The sequence below is a fragment of the Danio rerio genome, chromosome 5 (assembly GCF_052040795.2).
Source record: "Danio rerio strain M-AB ecotype USA chromosome 5, GRCz13ab, whole genome shotgun sequence".
NCBI classification, from domain to species: domain Eukaryota; kingdom Metazoa; phylum Chordata; class Actinopteri; order Cypriniformes; family Danionidae; genus Danio; species Danio rerio.
The window spans coordinates 71,908,830-71,931,430 of NC_141025.1; the positions used below are offsets into that span (position 1 = coordinate 71,908,830).

Genomic DNA, 22,601 nt, shown 5'->3' on the forward strand with positions numbered 1-22,601 from the left:
TACATTAGGTCTCTATCGCCATCTCTGGCAGCAACCCGTTCTCATCACGTCGAGTTCAAATAACACGACTTTTTACTTTCTTTTGCGTGTAACACTCCTGCAATTCAGTTTAGCACAGGCTAACATGAAAATGCGTGTAATTTAAGACGCATGCGTGGATACGACTTCTTTAGATGACAAGTGTGGAGGAAAACATGTAAAAAAAAACAAAAAAAAAAACGTCATGAGCAGGTAAGTTTCAGGTCTGCTCATTGGCGTTGTTCTCTGTTGCTTCCCATAACTTTACAACGTTGAAGTAATTTGTTTTGACCATATGTAATTTCGTAGAAGTCATTAAATGCTCATGTAGATTTGTTAGATTTGAGGAAGCTGACAATCAACAGCATTCAATCGATAGCCTGTATGTTTTTGTGCGTTTACAGACAAGCTATAAACCTGAATTTTCCCGCAAAATTCAGCAAGACACCTTAAAACATTTTAATAACTTTAAAGGGGCAGCAGAAGACAGTAAAAAACAATATAAAGTACTAAATAATTGCATTTTAAAACAGCAGTGAGATTATTTCTAGAAATATTGAAAATTGAGACTTTCCTGGTTTTTGGTTGTTTGATGACAGTCACAGATGAACCTGATTACACCACCAGAACACCTGAATTAATTTAAAGGGATAGTTCACCCAAAAAATTACATATAGTTCAACACAAAACACATTAGGCCTACTCTGGGGAAAAAATGCTACTTTTCCCCCAGCATTCTTCAGTAGCCTACAGTACACTACCTGACAAATGTCTTGTTGCTAATATCTAAGTTTTAGAAACAACAATTAATAACTTGACATCTAGTTGATCATTTGGTATCAGAAGTGGCTTATATAAAAGGCAAAGGCCTCTAGATTATGCTTATTTTACCATTTCTGTGAGAATAGATTGGGTCTATGCAGGTACAAATAGGTTTTTGTGATGATTAGGATGCAGTTCAACAGATGATTCATCAGAAAAATCTACCTTCTGCCACTTTTCCAAATGATCAACTATAGAAGTCAAGTTATTATTTGTTGCTCCTACATCTGGGATCAGTGACAAGACTTTTATCAGGTAGTGTATATCTCACATTGTACTCAAAAGAAGAAAGAAACTCAAACAGGTTTGGAACATGGTGAGGAGTAAATAATGGCAAAGTTTTCATTTTAGCATAATTTTTAGTACTATCCCTTTAAGAAATTACTTTGTACATCCAGGACCACCACCAAAACTAAACACACTGGTTAAAAGAAATTGCAAACAAAAAAAAAATGAGTTAAACGATGAATAGACTTAAATATTTTAACTATTTGGCTGATTAATTAATCAAAAGATTAAAAAAAAAACAATGTTTTTATTGTTGACCATAAAAACTCCATATGAGGCTTACAGAGAATTTTTTGAGGATTGCTCCCAGAAATTATCCTTTAACATGAAGATCAGATGAAACGCATGAAGAAGGTTCTTTTTTATCCACACAAAATACTCCAATGTCTGTATTCAAAGAGTTTATAATACTATGTCCAAGTCTCCTCTTTGCATCAGAAGCGTAGCTGCCGTGATTCTTCTTTGATTTGCTTGATTTATATTTCCTCACGCAGTTATTTCGTCCAAAGTAGCACATTGTGCAGCACCAGAGCAAACGTCAATGAGTAAACAGGCGTCAGTGTGTTTGTCCGCCAGCTGGTGGCGCTGTTGCATAGGTTAGAGTCGCAGCAGTGGATGTTCACTCCCGGCAGCTCCTCCGTGTGGCAGTGTCGAGCTGTGGCGCATCCGCTGGTCAGCATCACTCCCAGAGCAACTGCACAAACACACACAACCATAAACCACACATGCAATCGACCGATTTCACTCAAAGGCATGGTTGTAATGATGGTTGCAAGACAACTACTGAGTTGGTAGTTCTAAAACCTGGACGAAAAGCATTTGTGAGATCTGAGTTCATAGGTTAAAGGTATAGTCCACCCAAAAATGAAAATTCTTCCAATGATGACAATTTCTCATTCACCAGCATTTGTTTTTGAGTCTACCACTATGCAGACTGCTTTTTGAGTGTGTGTAAATGGTGAGAATTTTTTTATTTTTGTAGGAACTGTCCCTTTTTTTTTAACTTTTTTATTTTTATTTTTTAACTGTATTTTACTGACAATTTTGGATTTATGAGTAGAAGTAAAGGATTTGTTTATTCCAGAATGAACATTTTCTGATGATAAAAAGAAGTATTGACTAAAGCACGTGTGTGGTGTTGTGGATATACTTGCATCATGACACCAATAAAGGGCAAATAACTTGCATTTCTATGTACATGTGTACATATAATTGCCGTAGAATCATAAGCTGTTTGCTTTTTATTTTCTAAATAATAGTAAAATAGGATTTTTGTTCCTTAAAACAAGCCACAATTAAAATGTTGCTGCATTGGCTGCTTTATTTTGAATTGTTTACAAGTAACTGTTATTTTTTATAATATGTAAAATGTTTGTTTATTTTAAATTGGGATGCTTTTCTGAAAAAAAAAAGAGTTTATTTTCTAGATTAATTGTCCTTTCTTCATGCACTTGCTTAACATTTAATGCTTTATTGTTTATTTTTTGAGTTGTGCATGGACATAAATAAAGGTTTTGCTCAAATCTGTATAGAGCCATTGGTGTGTGTGTTTGTGTGTGTGTGTGTGTGTGTGTGTCTGTGTGTGTGTGTGTGTGTGTGTGTGTGTGTGTGTGTGTGTGTTTGTGTGTGTGTTTGTGTGTGTGTTTGTGTGTGTGTGTGTGTGTGTGTGTGTGTGTGTGTGTGTGTGTGTGTATATATACACACACACACACACACACACACACACACATATATATATATATATATATATATATATATATATATAGGCATTTGTAGCTCTGCCTTTTTTTGAAAAGAGCACAGTCACATTTAAATTTAAAGTGACAGTCACCAAAATGACACGATTGGGATCAAAGCCTAAAAGGGGCAGTTTCAAAGAGTTCTAAATTATTATTTATGGGGTATTTTGAGATGAAACTTCACATACACACTCTAGTGCAGCGGTCACCAATCTCGTTCCTGGAGCAGTGGAGAAGCGTCGCTGGATTTTCAATAATTGGAAATCCGGCAACCGCAATAATCAAACTCTTGGGAACAACTGTAGTCGGAACCAAAGTTCACAGTTCTGTGTTCTCTGAACATCTCTCAAGCGGTGGACTACTACATTCTGATTGCTTGCCGCCGAACCACGTCATAGCTCATACCATAAAGTTGACTTGATTTCAACTCTCCTCGACGCCCAAACCGGAGAAGACGCGCCACGCTGTTTCTCGTCTTCGGTTCTCGTTAAAAAAGAATGACTTCTGCTACTTTGACGCTCTCGCCGGTTTCGGTTTGCGATGGCTCCTCAGTTTGTAAAGGCTTCCCCGCGTTGTCGCTCCACCCCGCCCCCTTTCCCGCTCCTTAGTTTGTGATCGCTCCTCAGTTTGAGAAGGCTTCCCCGCGTTGTCGCTCAACCCCGCTCCTCAATTTGTGATCGCTTCCCCGCGTTGTCGTTGTCTCTGCAGGGTTTAGCTCTAACTTGCCTCAACACACCTGCTTGGGTGTTTCTTGATTAGCTTGTTCAGGTGTGTTTGATTAGGGTTGGGGTAAAATCTGCAGGACACTGGACCTCCAGAAACAAGTTTGGTGATCCCTGCTCTAGAGACATCCGAGACTTATTTTACAGCTTGTAAAAAAAAGCAAAATAGGACCTTTTTTAAACATCATTGCTTTTCATCAGTGGTGAGGTGTGCTTTTTGTATGTGATGTCTTTCTGATCACAAAAGGTTACACAAAGGACCCAGAGATCTTGACCACAACAATAAATGTCACGTGCATGAAACCCATGAATAAATGTCCTGTACATTGAGGGAGAAATGTTGCAGATTTAAGGCGATAAAACATAATTGGAGTTAATAAATAGGGATACCAAATGCAAATGTTTTGTCTCATTTAAAGGTGTGCTTTGAAGGATGTTGTAGAGCTGCACAATTAATCGAAAAAAGATTGCGATCTAGATTCAACCCCCTAGACCAGAGGTCACCAATCTCGATCCTGGAGGGCCGGTGTCCCTGCAGGGTTTAGCTCCAACTTGCCTCAATGAACCAGCCTGGATGTTTCAAGTATACCAAGTAAGACCTTGATTAGCTTGTTCAGGTGTGTTTTATTAGGGTTGGAACAAAAATCGGCAGGACACCGGCCCTCCAGGAACAAGTTTGGTGACCCCTGCCATTTCTTTACCTAGAAATGTCCTTTTTGTCTTCATATAATGCTGTATTCGCAGCTGGGAAATCACACATGACGTGAGCTGCTGAAGCGCGCGCATCTACTTTAGTGAACAGAACATATTATTATTGTTGTTTTACCATATGTTTGAGAAAAAACAATAATAATTGCAGACTCATATTAACCTTTTTTTACATCTACAGAGAAAATCGTGATCTTTATTTTAAGCAAAAAAATTGCGATTCTTATTTTAGCCAGAATCGTGCAGCTCTAGTGTGTTGCCATGTTGGACACAAGAATTGTGGCAAACATAGTGGAATGTCTTTCCTATTAGCAAAATATAAAATTATAAAACCGTGATCCTATATGTCTAAACCACTGTACATTGTTTACATCTGTTTCATTACTCAAATCAGTTTTATATATTGTTTACTTTCATAGATATTTATATACTTACATTTTATAATCAATCAGTTCTGTGTATATATGTGTATGTCGTGTATGATGTGTATGTTGTGTGTATGACTTCACTGTGGACGGCAAAGTAAGAATCTCATTGTACAGGGAAACGTGTTTCCTTACTGTGCACATGACAATAAACAGTTGAATTGAATTGAATTAATAGTTTACACAAAGATTGCACAGAGACTGAGCAGAGTGTTCGCAGAGTGTTAGGATCATAACTGAGATATACTTTGAGCTTTATTGTACAATGCATAGCTATTAAAATCACAAAGAATTACCTAAAATTTTTATAGTTACTACCAGCCCCTATCTAGTTTATCAAGATACAGTCAAAGACACCACTGAAAACATAGTTTACCCAAAAATGAAAATTACCTAATTTATTTGTTCTTATGTGGTTGTGTGTGTGTGTGTGTGTGTGTGTGTGTGTGTGTGTGTGTGTGTGTGTGTTAACCTTTTCAAGTTTCTTTCTTCTGTTGAACAACATATGAATGAAACTTAGTGGTTTATTTATAAACAAATTTCGAGAGGATCACGTGCTTATAATTGTTCACAGCTGTTCCAACTTTAGCTAATGACTAATTATCCTATCAGACGATCCTTAAATAACTATAAATAACCAGACTTTTCTCATCTCAATATCTTCGTCTTGAAGAACCCCCACCCCCCACCCAACCCTACTCCCTACTTTCCCTCCTTTCAAACGGGTGACACGGTGGCCAGTGATTAACGCTGTTGCCTCACAGCAAGAATGCCCCTGGTTTAATCCCCTTATAACCAGGTGACATTTTTGTGCGGATTTTTTGCTCGTTCTCCCCGTGGTCGTGTGGGTTTTTCCCGGGTCCTCCGGTTTCCTCCCACAGTTCAAAAACAAGCACTCTAAACAATTAATCTAAAATATTTTAGTCAAACTCTGAGTACACCTTCTCAGCATCCATATCCGACACTTAGCTACTATAAGCAGGAGGGGGAGTCATCGAGATCTACCTGAGCTCAAACTCCCCTCTCGCCTTGCAACAGGAGGGAGCCCAGGGCTCGAGGATCTTATTAGCTCAGGGCTCTCTCCCGGGACAGCACGCCAAACAAGCTTTATTATCAATCATCAGCTAAGTGTGAACTCTTGAAAACAGGTTTTGAACAAGTGAATGCTGAGTAAATGGTGATTTTTAATTTTGGAGTGAATTACCCCTTAAGGGTCTGTTTACCCAGAAACAAACCGACCCACAGAAGTCAGTATGTCAATAACACTATAAACTATATGTATTCATTCACTAGAACAGTATTATTGCTTGTCAAACAGACAATTAAGGCAGATATATATCCAAGAATAGCAACACAAAAATATATATATATATATCAAGAACAAAAAAAAAGAGAGATGTCAGATTTATTGTTAATCGCTGTTGATAGATTCCAACTTATCTTAAAGCCAGAGCATTCATGTAACTAAAAGAAAAAAGATCTTGCCATATACTGCAGTAAACCCCAGAGCGTGATGACTGAGTCATGTGACAGGTCTGAGAGCGGCAGAGCTGGCTCAACTTGTGAAAGTGGATAACTCTGGAGGATTACGGCTGGCCGATGATCCAACACACACACAGAGAGAGAGAAATCCCTGATGATCGCTGTCTAAATGCTCTTATCAGCCTTATCAATTTGACTGATTTGCTTGCCACCTATCAGGAGGACTGTTTGTTTGAGAGACTGACTGTATTCTGTCAATGCCATTTGGGTTTGTTGTCAATGCCATTTTGGGTTTGTAGGTTTGGGTTTATTGTGCGCTCATTTTTGCAATTGTTTTAGAACTTCAGATTCAGTTGCCTATGGGAAAAATGACTAGAAATAATAAACGGCAGAAACGGTCAGACTACTTGCTTTATAAGTGTGTTCATGATAATAAGTAGAATAATTGCAACATCTTGCAGAGAGTGGCAGGTTCGATCATAGCCTGGAGCTGGATGGGTGCAATAGCACCGGTGGGTTACATTTGGGGGCTCGTTCGGGATGGCAGTGGGGTTTAGGGGGTGAGTGTAATGGAGGCCAGCTAGTGAAGTGCTATACAGGTAAACCTCTCTCATCTGACCCCTAAAGGTGCTCTAGTGACAGACGCTAAAGGCCATGGACTTTAACCTCCTTGTTACAGCAACCTGACTCCCATGTGGAGAGTTGCTGGTTCAATCCCAGATCTGAGGGGGTTTGGGTGGTGTAGGACCGGCAGGGTTACATTAGTGCCGTGACCCAGATGGGAGTGAGGTTCAGGGGGTGAGTGTAACGGAGGCCAGCTAGTGAAGTGCTGTGGAGGTAAACCCAACTCCTCTGTCATCTAAACGTGCTCTAGCGACAGATGCTAGAGGCCATGGTCTTTAGCTACCTTGTTAGAGCAACCGACTCCCATGCAGTGAGTCGCCAGTTTGATCCCAGCTCGGAGCAGGTTTTTGTGGTGTAGGACTGGCGGGGTTAATTGGTGCCGTGACCCAGATGGGAGTGAGGTTCAGAGGGGTGAGTGTAATGGAGGCCAGCTAATGAAGTGCTGTGTAGGTAAACCTCACTCCTCTGACCTCTAAAGGTGCTTTAGTGACAGTCGCTAGAGGCCATGGTCTTTAGCCTCCTTGTTAGAGCAACCGATACCATGGGGAGAGTCGCCGGTTCGATCCCAGTTCAGTTTGGGTGGTGTAGGACCGGCAGGGTTACATTAGTGCCGTGACCCAGATGGGAGTGAGGTTCAGGGGGTGAGTGTAATGGAGGCCAGCTAGTGAAGTGCTGTGGAGGTAAACCCAACTCCTCTGTCATCTAAACGTGCTCTAGCGACAGATGCTAGAGGCCATGGTCTTTAGCTACCTTGTTAGAGCAACCGACTCCCATGCAGTGAGTCGCCAGTTTGATCCCAGCTCGGAGCAGGTTTTTGTGGTGTAGGACTGGCGGGGTTAATTGGTGCCGTGACCCAGATGGGAGTGAGGTTCAGGGGGGTGAGTGTAATGGAGGCCAGCTAATGAAGTGCTGTGTAGGTAAACCTCACTCCTCTGACCTCTAAAGGTGCTTTAGTGACAGTCGCTAGAGGCCATGGTCTTTAGCCTCCTTGTTAGAGCAACCGATACCATGGGGAGAGTCGCCGGTTCGATCCCAGCTCAGTTTGGGTGGTGTAGGACCGGCGGGGTTAAATTGGTGCCATAACTGGGATGGGAGTGAGGTTAAGGGAGGTGAGTGTAATGGAGGACAGCTAGTAAAGTGCTATGCAGGTAAACCTCACTTCTCTAACCTCTAAAGTTGCTCTAGTGACAGATGCTAAAGGCCATGGTCTTTAGCCTCTTTGTTAGAGCAACTGACTCCCATGCGCAGAGTTGCCGGTTTGATCCCAGTTCAGAGTGGGTTGGACGGTGTATAGGACCAGTGGGGTTACACATGTGTTGTTATTTGGAAAAACTAAAAGAAAACATATTCTGATTCAACAGTTCCATAGAAAAACAAAAACTCTAAAAGAGGGGTTCTGTTGTAATAATTTAGGAGCAAGACACCTGGCCAGTCTCTGAACAATTGAACTTACCGGACAATTTTTTCTGCTCTAATGGACAATGTTTTTTTTTAATGAAATACCAACTTTAACTGTATCAGTAAAAGGCATGGGATGCAATGTCAACCCACACTGTATGATATTTTATTGTATTTTTGCGGTAAGTAGTAGCACTCTTGCCAGCCATTTACCACTACTCCCCCTTTACAGTAAATTTCATTTACTTGTAAATGTGTTTTACAGTAGCAGGGCTCTACCGCAATTGTATGTGACAGTAGAATAGCCTTACCGCAACTTTTTATGGTAAAATACTTTTTTTCATATTTTAATTTTACAGTATCATTTTACTGTACTTTTACTGTAATTTATTTAGTCTTCATTTTTTTGTCATTTTCCTTTAGCTTAGTCCCTTATTTATCAGGGGTCACCACAGTGCAATGAACTGCCAACTCTTCCAGCATATGTTTTACGCAGTGGATGCACTTCCAGCCACAACCCAGTACTGGGAATATTTTTAGTATTCACTATTGACTTTAATAAATAATAAAGAGTGACGAGATCATGTTATTATATCTATTTTAAATGGTTTACAAAAGTCATTTCCATTTATCATTCACCATCTATTTTAAATACATTTTGTGATGCAAGAATTTTTTCATTAACTTTCCATTTTTGTCTTCAACTAGCAGTACTTGATTACTTTGATTACAATTAAATACTGCAGATCCTTAATATACAGTAAGTTACCGTAAAAGTACTGAAAACTGGACTGAGTTTCAATTTACTAGAACTTCTGTTAAGCTGCTTTAACACAATCTACATATTAAAAGCGTTGTAGAAATAACGATAAATTGAATTAAATTTTACAATTACCCACAATGCAGTGCATATTACAGTAGCACATTGTAAAGAATGTATGTAGTATTATACTGGGTGTTTATGCAGTAAATTACTGTAAAATTGCGACAGTCTAACAGTGGGATATAATACACCATGCTCTTCTGGGAGAAACACTAGGCACTGATGTGGATGTGCAGGTGGCTTGGAGGATGTGGGGATGGGTTTATTCATTTTTGTAACACAAACTGGAGGTATGCATACATTTGTTAAATGACAGCTAGTTTGAAATGGGTCTCATTCTTTTTTGTTTTCTTTCTTGGTTCTTCAAAGATGCATTAAAGATTAAAGATGCCATGGTTTCATTTCTGTTTTCGCATTGGCGCTGGGAGGGGGAAAATACTTTAGAGCATAGCTCAGCTTTGATTGTGTGATATCCTCATGAGGGACAACCCAAATTTCTGGCATATCAGAAATTAATCTGACCATCCAGTTGTGGGTTTGGGGGGGGGGGGGGGGGGTTTCACCTCTCTTCTCTACTGTATGACTCAGAAATCGACTCAGTGTAAGTTCAGATAAATGTGTAGAACATTTGATTAAAAAATGGAACTTCTTCCACTATAAAAAGCACTTTATTCCACAGAAAGTTTGGAGTTTTAGAACTGTCGACAGCAATAAATAACTTGTTGTTTTCAGTAACTCACAAACAGTCTGCGAATTCCACCGGGGCTTTTACACCAGAGAAAAATTTTCCTTAGTTCCAAGAACTGTTAGTTAGAACTACAAGTACTTTTTAGTGTTAGATCCTACTTATTAACAGGATCTAATCCAGCACAATGGGAACTACAGGAACACAGGTGTACTGTTTAAATGTGTGTCTTAAAGTAATACAAACCAGAGGAACCTGTTCCACAGTTTTTTAAAACAATTAACCTGAAGTGCTTGCTTTTTGGTGTTTTTCCACCGCAGTAAATGGGAATGATTTTAGTTCTAGGAATGAGATTTTGGGGAACTAAATTTGCTCCCACAGTATTTGAGAGCAGGGTCTAATCAAGCACAATAGGAACTAAATGATTGCATGTCTTATGTTAAATTAGATCAGAGTAGGCATGGGGCCAGTATAAGATTCTGACGGTATGATAACCTTGGATAAATATATCTCGGTTTCATGGTATCATGGTATTGTGATTACTGCTCTAAAATAAATCTTTTTTTTCAATGTCTGGGGGAAAAAAATCCCTTTTGAACACAGAATATTTTACTTTGAGAAACATTTAAAATATTTTGGAGAAGTAAACCTGTCAGACTAGAGTAATTATTGAATTTTGCTGTCTTCGTTTGTTTAAAAAAAAAAAAAAAAAACAGATTTTTTTTTTACAATTTAAAATGTCATTTTTTTCTGTTGGAGATATTCTTGTCCTAATAAAAAATTTAAAAAACGGAAATAAAAAATCTTACACATATCTTAGGAACGGTATTGCAGAAAATGTTAAAAACCTTTTAAAACCTTGACCTTTCCAAACCGCTGTATACCTTGAAAACATTGAAAAGTCCCATGCCTAGACCAGAGGAACCTTTTCCACAGTTCCAGGAACTATTAATCAGAAAATACCTGCATTTTGTGTGATGACATCACAGCAACTGGGAAGGATTTGAGTTCTAGGAATGGATTTTGGGGGAACGATATTATCCTCTACAGTACTTCAGAGCAGGGTCTAATCAAATACTGGACAATAGAAACTACATGAATGTATGTCTTATGCTAATACAAACCAGAAGTACATTTTTCCCAGTTCCAGGAGCTATTAAGCAGAAAAAAAACTGCTTTTTGGTGTGTTGACACCACAGAAACTGGGACTGATTTCAGTGCTAGGAAGGGAATTTTGCGCAACTAAATTTGCTCTCACAGTACTTCCCACACCGTAGGAACTACATGAATGCATGTCTTACGCTAATACAAACCAAAGGAACCTTATCCCCATTTCCAGGAACTATTAAGTAGAAAATACCTGCTTTTTGGTGTGTTGACCACTGTAACTGGGAATGATTCTAGTTCTAGGAATGGTATTTGGGGGAACTAAATTAGCTCCCACAGCACTTCAGAACAGGATATAATCCAGAACTATAGGAACTACATGAATGCATGTCTTACGCTAAATACAAACCAGAGGAACTTTTTTCCTCAGTTCCAGGAACTATTAAGTAGAAAATACCTGCTATTGGTGTGTTGACACCACAGCAACTGAGAATGATTTTAGTTCTGGGAATGGAATTTGGGGGAACGAAATTTTCCACTACAGTACTTCAGATCAGGGTCTAATCCAGCACTATAGGAACTACATGAATGCATGTCTTATACTAATACAGGGGTCACCAAACTTGTTCCTGGAGGGTCGGTGTCCTACAGATCTTAGCTCCAACCCTAATCGAACACACCTGAACAAACTAATTAAGGTCTTACTAGATATACTTGAAACATCCAGGCAGGTCTGCTGAAGCAAGTTGGAGCTAAACCCTGCAGGGACACCGGCCCTCCAGGACCGAGATTGGTGACCCCTGTACTAATACGAACCAGAGGAACCTTTTCCGCAGTTCCAAGAACTATTAAGCAGAAAATACCTATTAAGAACTATTAAGCAGAAAAAAAACACTTTTTTGTGTGTGTTGACACCACAGAACCTGAGAATGGTTTTACTTTTAAGAATGGCATTTAGGGGGAACTAAATTAGCTCCTACTTAGGAGTAAGGTCTAATCCAGCACAATAGGAACTACAATGACACAAGAGTGCACTAACTGGTTCAATGCATGTCTTCTGGTAATACTGCACCAGAGTATTGTAAAGCATTACAAAACATTCATATTCAGAATTAGTGACATTTACCTGCTGCTTTTCTTTGAAATTGTGCACTCCTAAATAACTTATGTTTACATTCCACCTCCATTAAATGATGCACAAAACACACAATGAATATCTATTTCCTCAATCCTGTAGTTCCTCATTTTGTCAAATGCAACATTTAATTCGACTTTCAGGGTTTAGAGTTTCTAAGGGTTATGCAAATGCAACCAGCAAAATGATCTGAGGGAAAGTTAGTTCTCAGGGAACTGAGTCTGTTGGCTAGTGCCTATAGGTGCAAAAAAAAACCAATGCATTGAATAAATTCAAACCCAGTGTAAGATTTTTAGGAAATGGGGATTCAGTGGACGTTCAGACAAGCTTTTACAGTAGGTGTTGGTTTTTGTGGCTGATTAGGAGATGAAGGTGTTGGAAGTGCGGGTTAAAACAGGATAATTAGTCAGGGGGCAGGGAACACTGTGATCACTAAGTTCATCCGCCTCTAATGCTCCTTGCGGTGCCAAAGTGTGATGACAATTACACGCACCAAGCCTCACGAGCAGGATTAAGGTGTCTCCCTGGAGTTGTGTTGCTCGGAGGATTTGAGAAAATCCACAGAACTAAATTTGATGAACTATAGCTCGTCACCAAAAACAATCATTATGCATTATTCTTGATCAGTACTCAGCTAATGACTTTCTCAAGCCTATTTTGATTGTTGTTGTGCTAGTAGTTGCTGGTGGGTGGTTGTGCAGTACATTAGTCAAGGGCATTATTCTTACCACTTTCAGTTCTAATGCAGAAGCGATGCTTGAAGCCCTTGTGGGAGTGGGAGCAGGTGATGATTTCGGGCCTGGAACAGCCTACGTCCACATACCTCTGGTTATGCACAATGTTACAAGCATAACACTGCAGCCCGTCGGCTATAAAGAAGAAAGCAGATATTTTGTTTTCAATCTGAGCAATGGAGAACTCTGAAAAATATGAGCAAAAGCAGCCTGTTTGTATTGAAAAAATGTGGAGTATTTCTTCTTTCACCATTAGTTTCTCAGTGATTTCACCCATGGCTCCGCATAAAGCAGAGATGAGGTTATAGCAGCTGAGATTGAATTCAGCCCTGAGGTTTTAAGTCACTCAGCCATGTGCTCTGTTTATACACATGGGTTTAGCTGTACCGTGCCTTCGGCAACACTATGACAGGTGGTTGTTAGGCTAATATACTGCTACTCTTTGCTAATGTTATGTTTAAAGGGTAGTGCAGTATTCACGATTAATAAAACACCTCGGAAAGTGTAAATCATTTACATTAACAAAGAAAAAGCATTCGCTTGCATGCATTATTTACACATTTTTGAGTGCCTGATGTTTTGAAGGATTTGCAGTGACACGCGATCTGTATCCTTCGTCGTGCTTTGACACTATCCAGTAGAAATCTGCATATTGTATGTAGTGTTTCTGACAGATTGTTGGCTTTTCTTTGTGTATGGTAATTTATCATTTCTGGTAATGCAATCTTGTCCTTTTTAAAAGGCAAAGTTCATCTGGTGGCGGTGGTTCACTTTATGTAACCCCCTCACTAGGAATGCCTTCCGACAGAAATGTTGAATTTGCATGTAAGATTAGATCTAAATGAGGCTAGCGAGCTTCATGGGGCGACACTGCAAGCAAACAATGATATTTGAATTCATTATTCTTGTATAGCTCTGATGTGTTTGTTGAAAGTATTGCTACGCAAAGTGTCATACAAAAAAAGTGTTTGTCTGACAGTAATACAGTAATACAAATGGAGGGCAACATGCATGTTCATTGGTGAAGTTATTTGGTCCAGATATTTGCTATAAAACACAAAAACCTTGGAAAACAGTGTAAAAAAGCTTTCTGAAACTATCTATAATTTTAAATACAGTAAAATGTAAATAACAATACAGGACAACCTTTAAATTTTAGATTGAAACAATTTTTTTTAAATAAACCAGTAATCCCAACATTTATGCTTGATCTATATAAAATATAGGTATAAAATGTATGTAAAAAATTATTTACTGTATGTATGTTTGTGTGTGTGTGTGTGGTCATGTGATGTGCGCTTTCAGCTGTATAAAGTTGGAAGGAGGTCTTTTCAGTGCTAGGTGAAATGCCAGTGTAGACGTGAATCGTTTTCGTTCTAATGCCATTTTAAAACGAAGACGTATTAGAAGTATTATAAGTTTTGAGAGACAGCACGTCAGTGACCATTAGCCTGTCTTTGAGCAAAGACAATTGATGTCGGTCCACAAGATGGCGAGAGAGACCTCATAATAAGCCCTGAGAGAAAAACACTGTAATTTCAAATTACATCTGATCAAATCGTTAATTAACTGGTAAATGAGTTTCTAAGTCAATTTCTCTCTTTTGTATGTTGTAGGGCTGTATTGTTATACCATAGTAATATTGTGATCTTCAGATTACAACAGAGACATTCTGGGAGATATCTTTGTAGACTGATGGCATTTCATGCCATTCAGCCTTAAAAATGTCAACAAAATCACCTGTTTTGTCATAACTTTAGACATTACGCTAGAGAATCATTCAAACACTAGCTCAAAAATTATGTTGGTGAAGCAAGTAGTAACGGCTTTTGCTGTTCTGTTGACAGCTGCAGTTGTGAATGTGTGGCAGAAGAAAGTAGTTCCTCTTACAAAAGGGTTTTGAGACGCTCTGTGTTTGATTTTCTTTTTTTATTCACACGATAATGCCGTCAAACTTGTATAAACGCAATATCACACGAGTAGCAGTGCAATGTTGCTGCATTTCGTCACTAGTAACGATCATCCATAAGATGGCGTCACTGGTGACGATATACATACACACACACACACACACAAACACACAGGCGATAGCAAGTACATATGCAGTATATTGGACAGTTTTCCACACACACACACACACACACACACACACACACACACACACACACACACACACACACACACACACATATATATATATATATATACATATATATACATACACACATACACATACACACATATATACATATATATATTGTTAGATTTACATGCAAGCATTATTTATTGACATTTTTCTAATAATGCTGTATACATAATTTTTCAAAACATAATTTTCTGAATTTTTATACATTTTTATACATTTTTGTACATAGATTTTTTATAAATCAAGCAGAAATTTTGTTTTCATAAGACAGACATACACACTTGCACACATGTATTATATAATGTTTGTTTATGAATACAAAAATGTACTACATTTATAATTACATGTTACTTTACTTTACAACATCCTTGATGCAGTGTACTGTAACATCATAAACTTGCCATATAGTTAGTATGATACATAGTAGTATTTAAGTATGCATAATGTATTCTTATTGCCACAGTAAGTGCATGCATCTTGCAAAACATGGATGGCATAATAAAGTGCTACTATTCCTTTATAATTGAATAGTTACTTGTTTATTTATATGTTGACTGACACTCATGCACCTGCACACACACAAACACACACACACACCTACCTTGCAACATGAAAAGTGTCAGCAATGCCAAGAAATAATAGAGTCCATATCCATGCAGCGTGTGCGTATGGAGAGTCATGGGTGCAGCTGGAGGAAAGTCGCCCAGGGCTGAGCTATGAAAGGGCTGCTAGTGAGAGGAATCCTCCTGGGAGTCCGGCTCTTTCAGCGTGAGCCACCAGCCTCCAACAAAACACTCACTCTGCTACTCCAAAAGAAAAAGGGGAGGGGCATGATATCAAGTAGAAAAGAAAACCCAGAATCAATAATGAGACTTTACGAATATAGGCTACTTCAAAATAAAGTGTCCCAGCTTTCTTCCATCCTCCCATAAGCCCTAGAGAGGGAGCCTGGCAGAAGCACACAGTCTGCCTGAGACCCTCTGCTGGATCAGAGGTAATTTGCTCATTGATAATCCCAAAGCCCCAGATAAACATTTTCACGCCCAGTCTCTCGCTGTGACAGAAGAGTCCGCCTCGATGCTCTTATGTGCGTGTGGTATTAATGCGTCTGAGTCTTCGGGCCACACTGCGTTTAATGAAAATTTAAGAAGCAAAGTGTCACCCGGAAAGTGATGTTTAATGAAGGAGTGGGTGGGTTTTCTGGGACCAACACAGACACAAATCAAAAGCGCCTGCTGTGCTTTGAAGAGTCCAATCAGTCTCAGAAGTGACCTGAAGCGCTTTGATATATACACACTCTTAGGAAAAAATGACTATAAACAGCATCAAATTAGGGTTCTTCTGCTTTTACCGATAGCAGAACTCTTTTTCGTGAGGTTCCATAATAGAATTTGCTTTTAAGGTGCTATTTAAGACCATAAAATTATTTGAAATAAAATTCTCATTTATATTAGTATAATTATTATTTTTTTTACAAATATTTCTTCATTATATTATTATTATTATTATTATTATTATTATTATTATTATTATTGTTTTTGTTATTAATATTAGAGTAGTATTTCCAAAAAAGTAAAAGAAAAAAATTATATGCTGTAAAAAGGCGATGTACCACCATAATTGTTTTTATATAACATTTTTATTATTAGTAATTTGATTATTAATTATTTTAAAATATTTTGATTTATGTCTAATTAATTAATTATTTATTAATTTATTTATTACTATTATTATTACTGTTGTTGTTGTAAAATTCAAACAAACTAAAAGAAAAAAATGCTGAAAGTTCTGTGCATCACTATAAAATATATTTTTATATTATTTTTATTAGTAGTATATTTATTAACTTTTTACAAATGTTTTAATTAATTAATAACAATAATAGTCATTTATTATTATTATTATTATTATTATTATTATCATTATTATTATTATTATGTTGTAATTGTTGATGTAACGTTTCCAACTAAACTAAAAGAAAACAAATACTTTGAAAGTGCTGTGTTGGACCATAAAATAGTAATTAATTCTTTAAACATATTACTTAATTGATGTTTAATTTATTATTAATAATAATAATAATCATTATTATTATTATTGTTGTTGTTGATGTTGGCGGTTCATTCTGCTGTGGCAACTCGGGAATAATAAATGGACTAAGCCGACAAGAAAATGAGTGAATGAATTGTATTTCTGTCTCGTTATTGAAAAGAAATCATGTTCTTAAAACATTTCTCTAATGTGACTGTGAGAATGTTGTTACTTTGGTTTTATGAAACATTGTGAAAACGTTTTCTAATAGAACATTGTTTAATATGATCCCTTACCAACATTTTTAAAACATTGCTAGAATGTTCTTGTTCATTGTTTTGGGAAAAGACATTCATTGGATATTACATTGAAATGTTCTCTTTAAAACATTAACAGAACCTTTTAGGTAATGTTAGCCAAAGTTGAGAGGACGTTCCCTGGGATACCACATTAAATTCAAAATTCTCCTTCTTGCATTTTAGATCCTTAAATGGCCTAGCTCCCTCTTATCATTGCAACATGCTTGCCCCCTACACCCCAATTTTCTCATTACGTTTTGCTGACTCTGGCCTTCTCGCTGTCCCTCGGTAAATCCTCTCTTCAATGGGGGGGCAGATCATTTAGTGTTATTGCACCCAAACTCTGGAACTCGCTCCCTCTGTTCAGCTAATAATATCTCAGAATTCAAATCTTTACATAAAACTCACTTATTTTCTGAATGCTTCACTTCTGATCTGACAAACTGACCACTTTATCTGTTCCACCTGCACTCTGCTCATTTGTCTCTTAGGTATTGTTTTTGTATTTCATTTGTCATATTTGACTGCCTGTATGTTTGTGTATCTAATGCTGTCTCTACATTTATCTGCTTATACTATCTTTTTTTGTCGCATTCTTTGCAAAGCGTCCTTAAACTCTGAAAAGGCGCTATATAAATAAAAATTATTATTATTTATTATTATATGCTGGATATGCTGGTGGCGACCCCTGATTAATTAAAGGACTAAGCGAAAAAGCAAATGAATGAATGAATGAATGAATGTCTTACTAGTGGAGAAGAGTAGAGTGTTTTCCTCAACTAAGTAGAACTGGGCCCACATGCTCTGCTAATCTAAAAACAGGAGAGAGAAAAAAAACATGTTTGTTTGGGAACAACTACAATTTTAAACTTTAAAAGGTATAGAGATTTAAATAAAGAGCAAATGTACCTGTTGAGAGAGTGTTGACAGTCTGTTTAGTAGATAGTTGAGCTCCAGATAACCAGTAACGATACGTTTTGTCAGTTACAGATTTGAAAAGCAAAAAGGCGGGAAATAAAGAAGGCTAAACACACAGCCTAAAAATGGCTCTTCAGGACGATATGGTTTCAAATAAAACTGTTACTATGTTCAAAAAACCTTATAAAGAACTGATATCTCTCTCTCTGGCTTCTTCTGGCGCTCTTTCTATCTACAGTAGTTCTTTTAAGAGTTCTTTTCTTTCGTGACACCGGCTGGCGGGATCAAGAGAGTCGAGGTGTTCTGGCATGTGTTATGTGTAGCGCATCTAAAAGGGGAACGGGTGAGGATGACATTAATATTCATATGCATTAACACGTTTCAGTTAAAGGAGGTGTTCGTGTGAATTGTTTTATATTTACTCCTTTTCCTGCTCACAGTCGTATAAGCAGAGCTACATTTAACTTTTTTTTGCCCAAATGCACCCAAAGAAAAATTCGAGTATAGTTGCCAGAGGGTTTTGGTATGGTTGCTAGGGTGTACTGGGACAGTTTATAGGTGGCTATGTTGTTTGCTGCCCAAGTCAAAGAGTTTAAAATGTACATCTCTTCTCAAAAATGAAATTTGTTGCTAAATTGTTTAAAATATTCTGGTTATTTCCAGTCATAAACATATTTAGAGTATCAAATTGTCAGTGAGGACTCAGACTCATTTTAATTGTATAGCACCATAGATATATACACTAGATATCGCATAGGGACCCTGAGCATGCGTCAATAGCGCCGCCACATTGGTACAGTGCTCCCAGGACAAATGTCATTCAACCGCACTAGTCAAGACAGTGTTATTACGTGAAGATGCGGGACTTTAGTGCTGTCTACGGGTGTAGAAACGAGCAAACAAAGAAAACAAAGCATAAAGGCAGAACATTTCATAGGTAATATTATGTTTTTTCTCTTTCTGTATGTTCTAAACTTTTGTGCTAATCGGGTAACGTTATTGATGATAACAGTCACTTACTGAATTCACCATACGGCAAATGAGAAGTGAAAAAATTATAATTTTCGGAATTAGAAAAAAAATTACATACTAACATCCAGGAAAAATCCCGATCATAGATATATGTGTTTATGTGTATATCTCTGGCTTTGCATGGCCACAGTCCTCCACTGTACCTTGGTCCCGCATTCATTTCAATGGAGCGCTACCCTGTAGCATGATGGCGGCGCTATTGACGCATTCCGTCCAATAGACAACAATAGGCCAGGCGACATCTAGTGTATATATCTATGGTATAGCACTAACAGTCACAAATCATATAGTTTCAAATCAGCTAAACAGAAGATATATTTGTTATCAGCAATGACTTGTCTGTAGGGCAAAAATGGGCAGTTAAAAAACATACAAGTCCTACAGTTTAATTTCATTTTATTATTTAAGAAAAGAAAAACTGAAAATCTTAAAGGGCACCTATTTTACCCCTTTTTTCAAGATTTTGTGTCTCCAGAATGTGTCTGTAAAATTTCAGCTCAAAACACCCATCAGATTATTTATTGTAGCTTTCAGAATATTAGAATTGTCTTCTCTGAACACAATGAAGCTGTTTTTGTTGCCTGTGCCTTTAATAATCAGGACAAAATCATGGTGGCAGACCATCAGGCCTCCTGTAAATGTCCCGGTGCTCCCTATGACCAGTCCGCCCCTGCCTATATCATATTGCGGTGGGCCTCTTAATGTGAGGGATTTGGATCATATTTTCACATCAGGAAATAAAAAAAGAGACTTATTGTCTTTAAATCACCCCAGTATGAATGAGCACACACTATACAGTGCCTAGACACAGTTCTGTCCGAACAGCTTACAAAAGATGATTTTCATCATAGGTGCCCTGTAAGACATTGATTACTTTCTGCGATAATTATCCCTTTTCGACGTAATAAACCAGGGTTTGAATACACCTTATTGTAAACCCATTTTTGGATTTATTTTCTTCTCATCACAAAGGCTTTCATTTGGAAAAAAAAATAATAATAATAAAATCTTGTTAAAAAGTGTCAATTAAAGTAATGGGCATGTAATAAAGTATTATGGGTTAGGATAGGGTTAGGGCTTGGGTAGGTTGGTGTAGAAATAGTTTTATTTTCCCTTTAAGACAATATAAATATGATAAGTTTTCTAATTTACACTCAGTAGGGCATCATTACATAATATATGTTGACGTGCAACTATTTGCCATAATTTCCCTTAAAGCATAGGTGTCAAACTCAATTCCTAGAGGGCCACTGCTCTGTATATTTTTGCTATAACTCTGATCAAACACAGCTGTTCCAAATAATAAAGCTGTTCATGACTCCCAGCTCCCAGCTGTGTGTGTGTAATCAGAGGAGAACAGGAACAGGTGTGTGCGTGTGGTGCATGACAGGATTTGTAGTTTCTTATGGAGACAGGATTGTAGTCCGATGTGATAGTGAATGTTCTATAGCAATCTATAACGGTAAGGGTAAGACTGCTGGTGATCGTGACAGGTGTAAACCTAGCCGTGTTGGCCAATCAAAAGGAAAAAAAACAGCACACATTGATGTCATTAGGCAAAAACTCCAGTTGTAGTGTCCACACAACAACACTGTACCTGGAGTATAAAAATATTCTACATCCTGGCCAGAGTTTTCAGAAAGTTTTGGTTCCAATCACCCGATACATCAATACTCGATGTTTCACTAAAACTTTGTTGAGATCTCAGTAAGGCGCTTTAGTAAGAAAATACTACTTCCGCCTGCACAGCACAGAGATGAAGAATGCGTGAGCGGAGGCTGAAAGGGTCTTCGTCTTCACTCCTACTCTGTTTGGCAAGATCCAGAAGTGCAGAGATTAACCCTGCAGATGAGGAACAGCTCCAGGCTTAGCTCTGGGTTACACATAATTGCTCATAATAGCTCTGTGTGAGTCTGTTGTTATTCAGGACAGCAGAGAAGTGAGTGACAAGCGCTCGCTGCCGGATTCTCAATCCTTCATGCTGTGACAGCAGAGGCACCAGCCCAAAAATACTAGAGAAATCACAAGAACACAAAAGCATGAAATTTTCATCTCGCTCCACGGATCCAAAAAGACAAGCCTTCTGCTTTATCGCATCTTTCAGAGGCTGATGAGAGATCTGCTGTTTGCTATACTTGAAGCAGTTCATCAGGTGTGTGATGGGCTCATATTGTAATGACATAAAGCACGAAACCTCTTTAGAAATGTGCCTGCCTGCTTGAGGAGAATATATGGTTTCCAAAGACTATCCGATTACCGTGATTTCATTTAAGCTTGATGGTCTCCCATTAGGCTGTGGCAGAATTTCAACCGAGCTTATGCATTATTCTCAAATCAGCTGATATTGTTGGAAAATTGTCCAGTTGGCATGAAGGTTTCATTTCTGTGATTTGTGGCAACCTTGCTTTATTCACAAGTTAATCAAATATATTTGCATTCTTAGCCTAGATGAATTTATTTGTTAAAAAGTATAAGGGGTTTTTAAAACAAAACCACAGAAGAAGCATGTTTGAGGAACATTTGAGGGTTCCTTGTTATGTTTTGAGGTCCCTGTAATTGGTTTGCATGCATCCAAAATTAAAATAATAATAAAAAAATAAGTACATGTAAATGCATCTGATCCTTTTCCTTTGGCTTAGTCTCTGATTTATCAGGGGTCTCCACAGCGGAATGAACCGCCAACTATTTTAGCATTGGTTTTAAGGCTGATTTATACTTCTGTGTCAAGTGCACACATACTTCTGGTGCAGCCTTTGTGCGGATGCATAGCCCTTGCCGTGGCTGAAACCGATGCTGATGTGCACCTCTCAAAAAATGTAACTACACGTCGCAACAACGCGTAGGGCAAGCTCTGTGATTGGTAGTGTTTAATTTGTAACTTGCAAGATCCTGGAACAGATCAGGGTAATGGATCGGGCATGTTATCAGAGGAGGGAGAGGTGTCACGAACGAAAGTGAAGAGGGAGGGGATTCGGGGTGGTGCAGACAGGGTCGCGGTCGAAAGTGAAGATGGTTGGGTTGTCGCGGAAGTGAAGAGCGGGAGGATTGGGGGTGTCACGGACAGGGTCACGGTCGAAAGTGAAGAGGGTTGGGGAGTTGGGGAAGTGAAGAGCGGGAGGATTGGAGGTGTCGCGGACAGGGTCCCGGACAGGGTCTAGGTTGAAAGTGAAGAGGGTTGGGAGTTGCGGAAGTGAAGAGCGGGAGGATTGGAGGTGTCGCGGACAGGGTCGCTGACGAAAATGATGAGGGTTGGGGAGTTGCGGAAGTGAAGAGCGGGAGGATTGGGGGTGTTGCGGACAGGGTCTAGGTCGAAAGAGATGAGGGTTGGGGAGTCGCAGAAGTGAAGAGCAGGAGGATTGGGGGTGTCGCGCACAGGGTCCCAGACAGGGTCACGGTTGAAAGTAAAGAGAGTTGGGGAGTTGCGGAAGTGAAGAGCGGGAGGATTGGAGGTGTCGCGGACAGGGT

At 38.5% G+C, this 22,601-nt stretch overlaps 1 protein-coding gene across 2 annotated transcripts; it reads right to left on the reverse strand.

Annotated features, from left to right (window-relative positions):
- Window positions 1–1,355: 1,355 nt before the first annotated feature.
- Window positions 1,356–20,376, reverse strand: LOC103911143 (uncharacterized). Of its 2 annotated transcripts, XM_087254661.1 has the most exons (5): window positions 18,096–20,376; window positions 17,936–17,998; window positions 15,458–15,659; window positions 12,705–12,845; window positions 1,356–1,822 (listed from the first exon to the last, which is right to left on the reverse strand). In XM_087254661.1, exons 3-5 carry the CDS (start codon window positions 15,534–15,536, stop codon window positions 1,623–1,625), a joined length of 420 nt encoding a protein of 139 aa, XP_087110787.1. In that variant the 5' UTR covers window positions 15,537–15,659; window positions 17,936–17,998; window positions 18,096–20,376; the 3' UTR covers window positions 1,356–1,622. The 2 variants fall into 2 exon arrangements, with proteins under 2 accessions (XP_087110787.1, XP_087110786.1); XM_087254660.1 differs by lacking the exons at window positions 17,936–17,998; window positions 18,096–20,376 and having other exon boundaries at window positions 15,458–15,984.
- Between the last annotated feature and the right edge of the window lie 2,225 nt (window positions 20,377–22,601).

What these genes read in the sequence shown, in the direction of transcription:
- LOC103911143 (XM_087254661.1), bottom strand. Translation starts at nt 15,536, where the DNA reads ATGACTCTCCATACGCACACGCTGCATGGATATGGACTCTATTATTTC. An exon ending in GACACTTTTCATGTTGCAAG is followed by an intron (nt 12,846 to 15,457) that starts GTAGGTGTGTGT and finishes TCTTCTTTATAG; the next exon opens with CCGACGGGCTGCAGTGTTAT. An exon ending in CTGCATTAGAACTGAAAGTG is followed by an intron (nt 1,823 to 12,704) that starts GTAAGAATAATG and finishes GTGTTTGTGCAG; the next exon opens with TTGCTCTGGGAGTGATGCTG.